General features: G+C 39.3%; 1 protein-coding gene across 6 annotated transcripts; it reads right to left on the reverse strand.

Annotated features, from left to right (window-relative positions):
* Positions 1 to 16: 16 nt before the first annotated feature.
* Positions 17 to 9,592, reverse strand: LOC113668571 (uncharacterized). 6 transcript variants are annotated; one of them, XR_016179698.1, is made up of 10 exons: positions 9,370 to 9,571; positions 4,601 to 7,425; positions 4,033 to 4,094; positions 3,649 to 3,788; positions 3,379 to 3,523; positions 2,935 to 2,975; positions 2,570 to 2,755; positions 1,927 to 2,044; positions 1,345 to 1,708; positions 17 to 1,015 (listed from the first exon to the last, which is right to left on the reverse strand). XR_016179698.1 is itself a non-coding variant. In XM_027184495.2 (10 exons), exons 1-10 carry the CDS (start codon positions 9,437 to 9,439, stop codon positions 962 to 964), a joined length of 3,930 nt encoding a protein of 1,309 aa, XP_027040296.2. In that variant the 5' UTR covers positions 9,440 to 9,592; the 3' UTR covers positions 17 to 961. The 6 variants fall into 6 exon arrangements, 5 of the variants coding, with proteins under 5 accessions (XP_027040296.2, XP_027040297.2, XP_027040300.2 ...); XM_027184495.2 differs by having other exon boundaries at positions 3,379 to 3,448; positions 9,370 to 9,592; XM_027184496.2 differs by having other exon boundaries at positions 1,350 to 1,708; positions 3,379 to 3,448; positions 9,370 to 9,582.
* Positions 9,593 to 11,159: the final 1,567 nt, after the last annotated feature.

An 11,159-nucleotide genomic window follows, 5' to 3' on the forward strand; every position in this document is an offset into this window, starting at 1 on the left:
GAGTCACTACAACAAACATGATAAAAACGTCATTTTATGCCATAAATAACCGATTCACATACAAAAACTCACTTAAAAATGCTACTAACATTGAAAAAAAATTTCCTTGAAATATTATTCGTAGTTTTATTTGAGTAGATCTACTAAAATTAACCGTTCGATACAGGTCGAGGACATTACAAACGGGCCGTTGGAACTCAATAAAAGGTGACCACGACCGCTAAAGAAAGGTGAAAATTAAAGTAATTAAGGGTAAAAATCTCTGGACTTTGAAAACTGACCGCTTAATACGGTTCGACTGTAATTCCAACATTGACTGTTGCATAATGATGTTTAGTTAAAACTGATAAGGCCAGTTTGTAGGTTTTACTATTAAGGCAGAATACGATCCCAACCTACTTCATAAGCTTTCATACAAAGTAGAATCTGACTATTCTTGAGTTTTTGTAAAAAAAAAAAAAAAGTTATTTTTCTGCGTTACATGTCAATGGTTGACAACTTCAACCATGAATCGCCTTTTATTCTAAAAAAATTAAACTTGTATTTAATTTGCCCTCGGAGTAAACTTGTCAAGAACCAATAATTTCCTTAAATAGTTAGCGAAAACACAATAATAAAAAACTGATAAAAGAAAATGAAAATATTCAAAATGACTATGAAGACGATAATGTGATGACCTGAAACATGTAAGAACAAATTTTACACAGTTGGTCAGCACGTACGTTTCATCTTATATCTTGACATTTAAGGCGCGTCAAAGGCGCCTTGAAAATTTAAAGTTCCTTTCAGTTCAGAGAGCTGAACACAATTATTTTGATTATTACAGCAAGCTTACTATGTTCATACGGAACGGATGAGGGCTTTTTCAGGTCCTGCTCGCTGGATGAGAGTCCGCAAAACGGCTGCGTCTGTAAGGTAATCTACCTTAAGTCTTCTTCAGAGACAGATTCTAATTTCCAGGTCATAGGACTGTTGTTGGAGGGAACCCCTCACCTTGCGGTGCAGAAAGTTGGTCCTAACAAAAAAAGCGTTTAAACTTTCACAAAAATTGAATTTCAGCAGGTGTTTGATTTTCAATTTCACCTTAGCGATGATTCCTGTTAGTCAAGAGCTCCTGAGCTGCTTATGATATCTCCTCTTTGTTGAATCATCATAAAAAGGAAAATGATGATGACGCAAATGTAAAATTATTCAAAACATCACAATACGATATCATGGCCGCACGGTTTGCAAACGTACTTTATGCCACAAAAAGTAGGAATGACCAAATTTTTTTTAAGCCCGCGCACGTAATGGTAAGCTTCACGTAACTAGAGGACCCAAATGAAGAGAATTGAAACTTACCTCACCCTTGGACGCAGGATTTGTTTCCATATCAACAGCCAACTCGTCTTCGTTCTCTTGGACTTTGTCGCTGGACGTAGATATTGCAGAAGGTTTTCTGGAATTCGTTTTAGAATGTTCTGAAGCATCTGATTTGTTGTCTTGATCATCAGGGTAAAGATTACTCCGTATCAAATGTGAGTGTTTCAGAAATAACAGCAACTGAGCTTTATAAATATCGTTGTCATCATCGTCGTCTCCAATAAATTCTGGATTCGTTTTCCCCTTGGGATTGGCACTAGTTGCTGTACTGTCCTCGTAGATAATTTCGAGTGGTACAACAGTACTGAGTCCATTTGTCTCATAATCCTTGGAGGTAGATTTTCTGAAATTAAAAGGTTGTCATTAATCTTGGCGTAAATCTTACGCAACTAGCATTGACGTTTTCCGGCGAGGGGAGGGAGTGTTCATTCAATGGCTGATTTGACTTTAGAGCCGAGCCTGATTTATACCCAACTTATTTCCATACTTTGACTCGAGTAGTCGTTGCTTCAAACCATTGTGTTATTCCTTACTCATTCGATTTAAGTAACCTATACTTACCCATTTCTTTGTTCAGCTTGTTTCCTTCGTCTTCGTAGCAGAAGCAACACAACAAAAATAAGAATCAAGAGAAACACACCACAGGCGACTCCGACAGCTATCCACACCTCAGTTGAAACTGAAAAACATGAGCAGTAGTGGCAAGAAGTCAGACGGTAAACTCTCACATTCCGACAAGATAAACGCTAATCAAAAATTAATGATTGAGAGTAGCACTATTTCAGAATAACTATACATCATACCAATCGTATGAGCTATTCAATCGTGATAGCCCAGTCCTCATCAATATGAAACCCGCAAAGCCGAGTTCTTAATTAGTTGTGTAAACTTGTTCTTGGACAGTGGGGCAAAGGCTATTGCCCTCCGGTTAATAGGCTGGACTTAGGACCGAAATATCCAGTGTATTTTTCAGCCAGGCCACAGTTGCTGCGTTGCGCAAGACACTTAAGTCTCACACTGAGCGCCTCCACCTAAATGAGTGGCTAAACTGACTGGTATCTTGACAACATGTTGAAGGTTCCCTGTAATTTACTATCATTTCATTTAGATGGAGTAACAATACAATTGGTCGCCTAATGCGACAGAAACAACAAAAAGCTCCTGATGCCCGTCCAATCAGTCTCGTATTTGGACTTTTGAATACCTGGACAGCGGACATCGCTATTGCAGTCTATGTATTCTACATCCCGTCCCAGTCCGGCGCAATCGTTGCCCCCAAGTCGAGGAGAAGGATTAGTACAAGTGCGCTTGCGGTGTTTCTGTCCACCTTCACACGTTTTGCTGCAGTCTGTAAACTCGGACCACTCTGAATAGTTTCCATGTACGGGATCTGTTTAAAAGTATTTTAGAGTATTTAACCATAGATTGTTTCTTTTGGAAGGAAAATATTTTGATAATTCAAAAATCTGTAAGTTTAAAGTACATTTCTTGCTTAGATCACAAAGGTCTGCACGTAACTTTAAATGAACAGAGTTTTTTTTTGTCATTTAGCGATAGATTGTAACTTACCTAATCTTTGAGTACATCTGTCTCCCACAAATCCATTGCACCTTAGGATGGATCCACATAAAGATAAGTAGAGAGTCGCATGATTCCTCGTTATCCAATACTTTAACGCTGTATTTATGTTTCTCAGTATTCTCACACCAATTCACATGTAATTATCATTTCCGCGTGAAAGGCATGTAAAAAACATGTGTGAAAAAGCACGTAAAAAACATGTAAAATTTTGTCCATTTTGCATTATGATTTTATACTCTCTTCAATTGGTTCTTGAAGCCGACACATGATAAACGTGCCCTCGCGCATGCACTTTGACGGCCTTGACGGCAAGTTGTGAGGAGCGCCTGATGAATGAATTTGGATTAACGTCGGCTAAAATAAGTGCCGAATCAAAAACGTGGAAAATTTGCTAAACAAGACAGTGTTTAGTCGAGTGAATGCAGTACTTACGTACACACTGGACCGTTGGCACCATCGTCACAAATACCTGCATTCGCACAGAATCCGGCGGAACACTTCTCTGTAATGCAAACGAAGCGAAGAAATTCCGAATTTCTTCAATAATAAAGGAGAACGCATTTGGCGCCAGAAAAATCTAACCAGAAAGTAAAGACCAGATAATTAAGATTACAGTTGAAAAAATATCATTTTGCCAGTGAATTATGAGAAGTGCAGTTCCCATGTGTTATGGAGATGGTAAAAGAAAGATTAACATCATACCTTTAACGAGAATTCTCCCGAAAATAAACCCTTCAATGTTGGAACCATTTTTTCTCCAGAGGGTCTCATTGACTGTATGTGTAGTCGTGTTGGACGTACTGTCGATAAGCAATCGAAAATCCACCAGAACGCTTCCATTTCTTAAATGAATCAAAATTGGAAAGGTCAAAACTAAATCAGAAATCACTAATATTTCGTATCAATATTCCCAGTCTTAATTATTTTAATGCGTTAGTTAGGATTGTTTCATTTGAGTTCAATCAGATAATCGTTGCTGTCATCAAGGTACACCGGCATACAACCCGTTCATTGGCTGGACCAAGAAGTAAGTTCACTTTAGACATCAATTAGTCACTGAAAGAGACATTAATGTTTCTTGCAAACCTGAATTCAAGTATTTGTATTTCCTTCAGGCCCGTCACATCGCGAGAGAACATGTCCCACAGCTGTAGGAAGAATGAAATCATGATATGACTAATCTCTCAATAAATCGATTTTAATGGTTCTAAAGTTCATTCCTTTACGTAGTAATTCCTGATCTGTCGTTTAGTCAGTCCGTCTAGCATCAATTAATCAGTAAGAATTAAATCACTCAACGAAAATGAATGGCTGAAATATTTACCAGCTCCCAGTTGGCTTGTTAGCTCAGTTGCTGAGCGCTGCACCGGTATCGCAGAGGTTATGGGTTCAAATCGCATGCAGGCCTGAATTTTTGTCAGACCTTACTTTCGCTATTGCTTAAGTAGTGTTTATTACTTCGAAGATCGCTTTCATATTCATTTCTTAACCCGCAGTTCACATATACGATTTTCATTTACTCACAGTCATTGAAACATATTTCTTTTAAACAATTGCATTTTTAATTTCAGCGAATACACGTCATGCAGTGTCAAAACATATCTGTGTCACTAAACTGAAATCTCTTCAGTTCAGAATGAAGTACAATTCTTACCGTGTAGTTCACCCTTCGAGACAGATTCACAAAACGTGCTGAAATTTTATTCATCAGGTCTTTATTGTATTCTTCATTTATTAACGAAACCGTCACATCAATAATCCTCGTGTCATTTGAAGCCCTTGGTTTGGTCAGGATATCTGTTGCTAACACGGTGGACGAAGAAGATTCCTTAAGACGCGACTTGGTAGGTGAAAGAGTTACGTCTACTGTCTGTGACGTAAGGTTTACAGCGGCCATTTGAGAAATTGAGGAAACTGTCGATCGCTGCTCTTGCAAGGCGTTACTTCTCCAGGGTGAGGATATCAAAGCTGACGTGAATGCCTCTGACGACGACCTAGAGCTCATTGTATTTGACTTAGTAGGAACAATAGTCCTGTTAGCTGTGTGTGACATCACGTTAGCAATGATCAATTGAGAGATTGAGGAAATCACCGATCCTGTGGGGCGGATGACATATGTTAATGAGGAGTGTTTCGATTTTAAAGTTGATGTTAGTGATAAAGGTAAATCTAGTGATTTTAAAGACGCTGGAGAAGAAAATGGAAGAGATGAAGTTGCTGGTGGTAATGATGATAAAGGAAATGGTAATGGCGATACATTTTTTGACGATGACAGCGATGGGGAAGGTAACGAAGACAGAAACAGGGAGTGAGACAAAGACGGAGATGGATATGACGATGGAGATTGAGACGGAGATGGAGATGATGATGGAGATGGCGATGATAATGACAATGGTGGTGGAAATGATGATGCTGGTAGTGACGATGGTAATGGCGATGACAAAGGCCATGGCGGTTGTGATGATAATGTAGATGAAGACGGAGATTGAGATTGAGGCAAAGACGGAACCAAAGATACAGATGACGATGGAGATGGAGGCAAAGATGGAGTCAAAGGTGGAGGTGGAAAGGATGGTGATGGTGGCTGTGATGATCTTCGCAGTGATGATAGTAAATGCGAAAGCATTAGTGACAGTGATGGAGAAGGCGATGGAGAGTGAGATGGGGATATCGAAGGGGACGGTGTGAGAGATGATAATGGTAGGGATGATGATGGCGATGGTGATGGAGATGACGATGGTGGTGGAGATAATGTCGGCGATATCGATGGAGATGGGATTAGGGCTGGAGATGGCGGCGTTGACGATAGTGGTGGATATGATGTCGGTGATATTGATGGAGATGGGGTTGGAGATGGCGGCGTTGACGTTGGTGGTGGAGATGATGTCGGTGATATTGATGGAGATGGGGTTAGGGCGGGAGATAGCGGCGTTGACGATGGTGGTGGAGATGATGTCGGTGATGTTGATGGAGATGGGGTTAGGTCTGGAGATGGCGGCGTCGGCGATGGATTGGAGAATGGTATGATAAACGATGACGGTAAAGGCGGTGACGATAGTGAAGGCGATGGTGATTTTAATAGTGGAGGGGATGGCGTTGACGATGGTAACGACAACGTCGCCGTCGCCATCGGCGATATCGATGGAGATGGGATTAGGGCTGGAGATGGCGGCGTTGACGATAGTGGTGGAGATGATGTTGGTGATATTGATGGAGATGGGGTTGGAGATGGCGGCGTTGACGTTGGTGGTGGAGATGATGTCGGTGATATTGATGGAGATGGGGTTAGGGCGGGAGATAGCAGCGTTGACGATGGTGGTGGAGATGATGTCGGTGATGTTGATGGAGATGGGGTTAGGTCTGGAGATGGCGGCGTCGGCGATGGATTGGAGAATGGTGTGATAAACGATGACGGTAAAGGCGGTGACGATAGTGAAGGCGATGGTGATTTTAATAGTGGAGGGGATGGCGTTGACGATGGTAACGACAACGTCGCCGTTGACGATAATGATGATACGGTCGGCATTGGCGATTGCCCTGATGATTGTAAGGACTTTGAAATCACTGATGATGTTAACGATGACGTCGATGATAACTGAGACCATAGGGATAGCCATGATGATAATGATGAGGATGATAAGAGTGCTGTTACTGATTTCCGTGCTCTTGACTGTAATGAGGATGGTGACGCCTTTGTCGTCGCTGATAGTTTTTGTGGCGAAAGTTGTAGAAATGTTGACGTTGCCGAAAATACTGTCAAGGAAGAATTCAAAGACGAACAGTTTGAGAATGCTGAAGATGATGGCGAATATAACGGCAATGATGACGATGATGTTTCATTTGCCGATACAACTGCTGATGAGAAAAGCCCTGAACCAAATAACATTATCAAAATTAAGAGTGTTTCCAACGGTTTTGCGAAGATCTTTGGACTCGAGTTCATAACACCTGTTGAGCTGTCAACGCAGGGCATAGGTTTGGTCTTTTTTATTGACAACATGAACCACTTCCTTCGAATAGCGAATAATAGAAAAAGTAAATGGACAATAGCAAGTAGTGAATATACTAAGCTCGTCAAGAGTTTCAATATAACGTCTGTCAAAAGTACAAGAGTGCTTGCTATTTCATCTTTCGTGGGCCACGGAAGGGAATATCGAGGGCACTTTGATATGGCTTTTACGACTGTGCCACGAAAATGAAATCTCCTTGGATAGGATGTAATTATGGTAGATGCGATAGGGAGAGCTGACTTGATGGGATCCTCTTGAAAAAGCGTTTGTAATTGTTCAAAGCAAGAAATTATCGGTAATGAACCATTTCCATGCAATTTTTCCTTTTCGTTGGCACTTTTAGGGTGACCTGTTGGCAGAGAGATTCCTGAATTTATAGCAAGAAAGGTCGGAGAAACGTTTACTTCCTCAATCCTGGGGTACTCACTGTTCCGCAATGTTCCAAAAAGAAACCTAGAAGTCACTTCATCTAAAAAAAAAGTTTGAAATATGATAGAAATTGATTTGGAATTGTTTCCTTGATTTTCCTATAAACAAAAGCAAATATGCTAATCATCATTGCATGCGGGGCTCATCTAATTGCTAAAATATAAGCTACTGATACATTTCTTTTGTTTCTTATTCGGAACAGTCTTTCGACTCAGGCAATACAGAGTTGATAATATTGTTGTGGTGTCAAGGATTAATCAATATCTCTGTAACCGGGGTAGACGACATCGTGTTTTTGACCTGTGTTTACAAAATGAGAATTGAACGTTTCTTCCAGAAGTTTCGAATAGCGGTTTCATAGCGAATGTGCCATTCGTATGTACACCATTGATCCTACATATTAACAGTAACGTATAACATGATAAACCACGACAGCTTTCTTACTTGAGCTTCTTTTAGTTGGTTGCTAAGCAGCACTGTTCGTCTGTGATGAAAGTAAAGCTATAGTGTTAAAAAATATGTATGCGATACCTGCACTGTCTGACTCAGTCCTTTGTTTGTTTTATTTTCTATTTCCGGCCTTATATTTCCTTCGCTGCAGTAGTAAAATCACGATGCTTGTTGCAGAAAATTTGTCGATTAGAAAAAGCAAGTAGTTGACAATAATTCAACACCGAGTTGCCTTGCGCGCGACGTTGGTTATGTGGCCGAAAAAAAAATCAGAGGTGTTGAATGAAAATGTTTCCTTGCTTCCGTACTGCATCTAACTGTCCTAATGCAAACTTGGCGATATTCCAAAGAGGAAATGACGCTTAAAGGAATCAGATGTGAAGTTTTGATGTGAATTGGTTTTAATAGAAATGAGTAGAGATATTCCACCTCATCTTAATTTGACGTAACTCGACAAGCCGTCCGTCATGTATTTCAGCATTGAAACCTCGCAGTGTTATAATCAAGGACAGAGCACAGAACAAACAAATTGAAATCAAACAAATTCATAAAATCTTTGATTTGAAGTCGGATAGATGAGCTTGAAACTACGACATTGATCACGGATAGGAATTGTTGGGCTATTAAAACATTCAAAATTGATCTAATACATTACATCGACCAAAATGATTTATTAAAAAAAACCACCTGCAAGGTATTTTAGCAAAGAATAAAATCGGCGCGAATATGAATCCATATCATTTAGCTCAATATTTTGATCATTGGGTTGGCTGGAACCGAACGAATCGAACCTTGTAAGCATACAATCTGTGTCATTGTCAAGTTTGCGAGTGACCTCATTTTCATATCTCTCTATGCTAAACCTTTGAAGCTAGACAATTTCAAGGTTTCGCGTCGCTGACCGTAGTTTTCCGGTTAGTTTAAATTAGCACTTCCTTGAGTATTTATTTCACATTCACAAAAAGCCTATTTATGGAACGGACTTATCGATGACTCTTCAAAAAAATGAAACGGGAAACTTCTCCGCTGAGGTGTTTGAGCTAATCTCAAGCCATGACGACAATTTTATGTTTTTTCATGTTTCATTGTCAGTTTCGAACTAATCATGTACTGAGACTAATCATGTACTGAGACTTCTAATGAAAAATACTGAAAACCTGATTGATAACAGAAATGCAATCTTGATGGTTGTTCGGAAAAACGAAACAACCACGTCCTTGTTCATTCATAATCACAGCAGCAGTGAAATCGTACAGAAATGTTTATATTTTTGAAAACTGCTATAATAAGATCATGCAAATTTGAGTAAGGAATAATGGAATAATAAATACGTATCATTTTGGCCCTTAGCTTCTCAGTCTTGAGGAAAGAATTTTATTATGGTAAACACAATAAAAAATTCGTCAATATTGTTCTCATCACTGCTGTAGTTCTCGTTAGCTCCCTACTTGTCTTCCGTACTCATAACTATTAGTGTTAAAAAAATAACATTGGGAACACTTCAGCACTGCACTACACATAACCTTTATCATACCTTGAAATCGTACAGCCAAGTACAACAGACCGCAATGATACAGGATAAGACCCATTCGTGATTTGATCATCGTACGCTAAAACGTTTGACTATTCAAGAATAACCGTTTGTTGTTGTTCCTCGACATTTTCGTTTACCCATTATGCTTATGTCATTTTTGCATCAAGGTGGTCGGTTCGGCGGAGCAGTTCAGCGGTGCTTCACGTTACCGTCTGTTTATTCTGGCTGTTTTTGATTGATTGCCACCCCATAAGACAGGTACTGACAGGTGTCCGTATCCATGGAAACAGCATATAAACGGAATCTTACTATGAGTATGATAGAAAATGAAACCCTCCGTAAAACAACCGCAAAGTTTACTAGTGAATATTCTAAATTTTCCTTTTTTTTAGTGCGAATTCGCACACTTATTAAATGACAAAAAATTACCCGTGCAGAATTTGCAACATACTTTTAAACATTCGTCTTTATTTTGGGTGTTATACTTCAATAATTAATTAAGGAACCATCTGCAGCCCTAGCTTATGATATCACATTGGTTTTAAATAAAACAAAACACTCTTGTATAGAGCTTCTTTAGAATTAGTTATTACATGACACAAACCATTAAAAAGGGTCGTGATAGACAAAAGATCGCGAAAAATTATAATTATCCTGAAAATCTCTTTGTATAAAATTTCATTTAAGTTGCACCATGTTTGGCCATGTTTATCGTTTAACTATTCAAACCATAATAACATGACAACCCTGGTCTTCAATCCCCGTAAAAGATTAAAATAAAAAACCTTGGCCCCGGTTGTTCGAAGGTTGGATAGCGCTATCCACTGGATGAAACTCTATCCGGCGGATAACGCTATACGTTTTGTCATCACTTATCCGCCGGGTAGCGATTTATCCGTTGGATGGCATTATCCGCCCTTTATACAACTGAGCCCTGGCTGTTAAAACTCGCTGCAATATTTTAAAATTCATTGGCTTTTTTTGGGATGAAATATTATTTGTTCAGCTGCTAAGTGTGGAAATTTTAGTCCTACCATTGTTTTCAGATATGTTTTTGAGTAGATTAAATCACAAATATTATTCTAGATCTGCTGCAGCAGTAAAGCAGCAAGATATTGAAAGAAACTCATTTGATTCAAGGCTCCTTGTCTCTCGCTCAGCGTTGTATCCTCGTCTTTTTGTTTTTGAAATCGAACAGTTGCAGACAGGTGTTTGCTTTTTATGCTTGACAAAACAAAGTGCTTCTGGCCCGAGCATTTTAAGGACTATAGACAGAATAGCCGCAGTTTGACTCAAAACAAACTCAACACAGTGTCGAGACACTCAACCACAATGAACACTCAGTCACAGTACGGCTACAGTTACCTCAAACCCACGTTGTATTACAACAACAGCAACATCAACATCGACAACAATCTTTATTTGTACTAAAATTTTGTTTATAAGCTATTGCAAGAAAACATTGATTATAAAATTGGCGTACTGGCTGCTTTGAATAACCATAGGTGATAGAGCGGCTAGGCAGCACACCTGCAAGCGAAACTGCCGAGAAAGCACGGTTTTGGAAACATGTCCTTTGCTCTTTCTGTATATAAACTCCTTTCTTCCAGTTATATTACAATTCACCTTGGAGAGGAAAATACTACTATGTCAGCTTTTACTGCAGTGTTTCAACATCTGTATCAAAATACGAGGTAAATTTATAAAAAAAAAATCGACTCTGGTTTTGTCCTTCTCTCCAATGGAGTAGCTCTGTTTGAAAAAGATGGATAAGTACCAGATAATGATGA

The sequence above is a fragment of the Pocillopora damicornis genome, chromosome 9, assembly GCF_964200805.1.
Source record: "Pocillopora damicornis chromosome 9, jaPocDami1.2, whole genome shotgun sequence".
NCBI lineage: Eukaryota > Metazoa > Cnidaria > Anthozoa > Scleractinia > Pocilloporidae > Pocillopora > Pocillopora damicornis.

Bases quoted from the DNA above. Each gene is read 5' to 3' on its own strand.
- LOC113668571 (XM_027184495.2), bottom strand. From the start codon at position 9,439: ATGATCAAATCACGAATGGGTCTTATCCTGTATCATTGCGGTCTGTTG. The intron at 3,789-4,032 runs GTTTGCAAGAAA...GATTCATTTAAG, and splicing joins ATACAAATACTTGAATTCAG to AAATGGAAGCGTTCTGGTGG. The intron at 1,709-1,926 runs GTAAGTATAGGT...TTTTAATTTCAG, and splicing joins CAAGCTGAACAAAGAAATGG to AAAATCTACCTCCAAGGATT.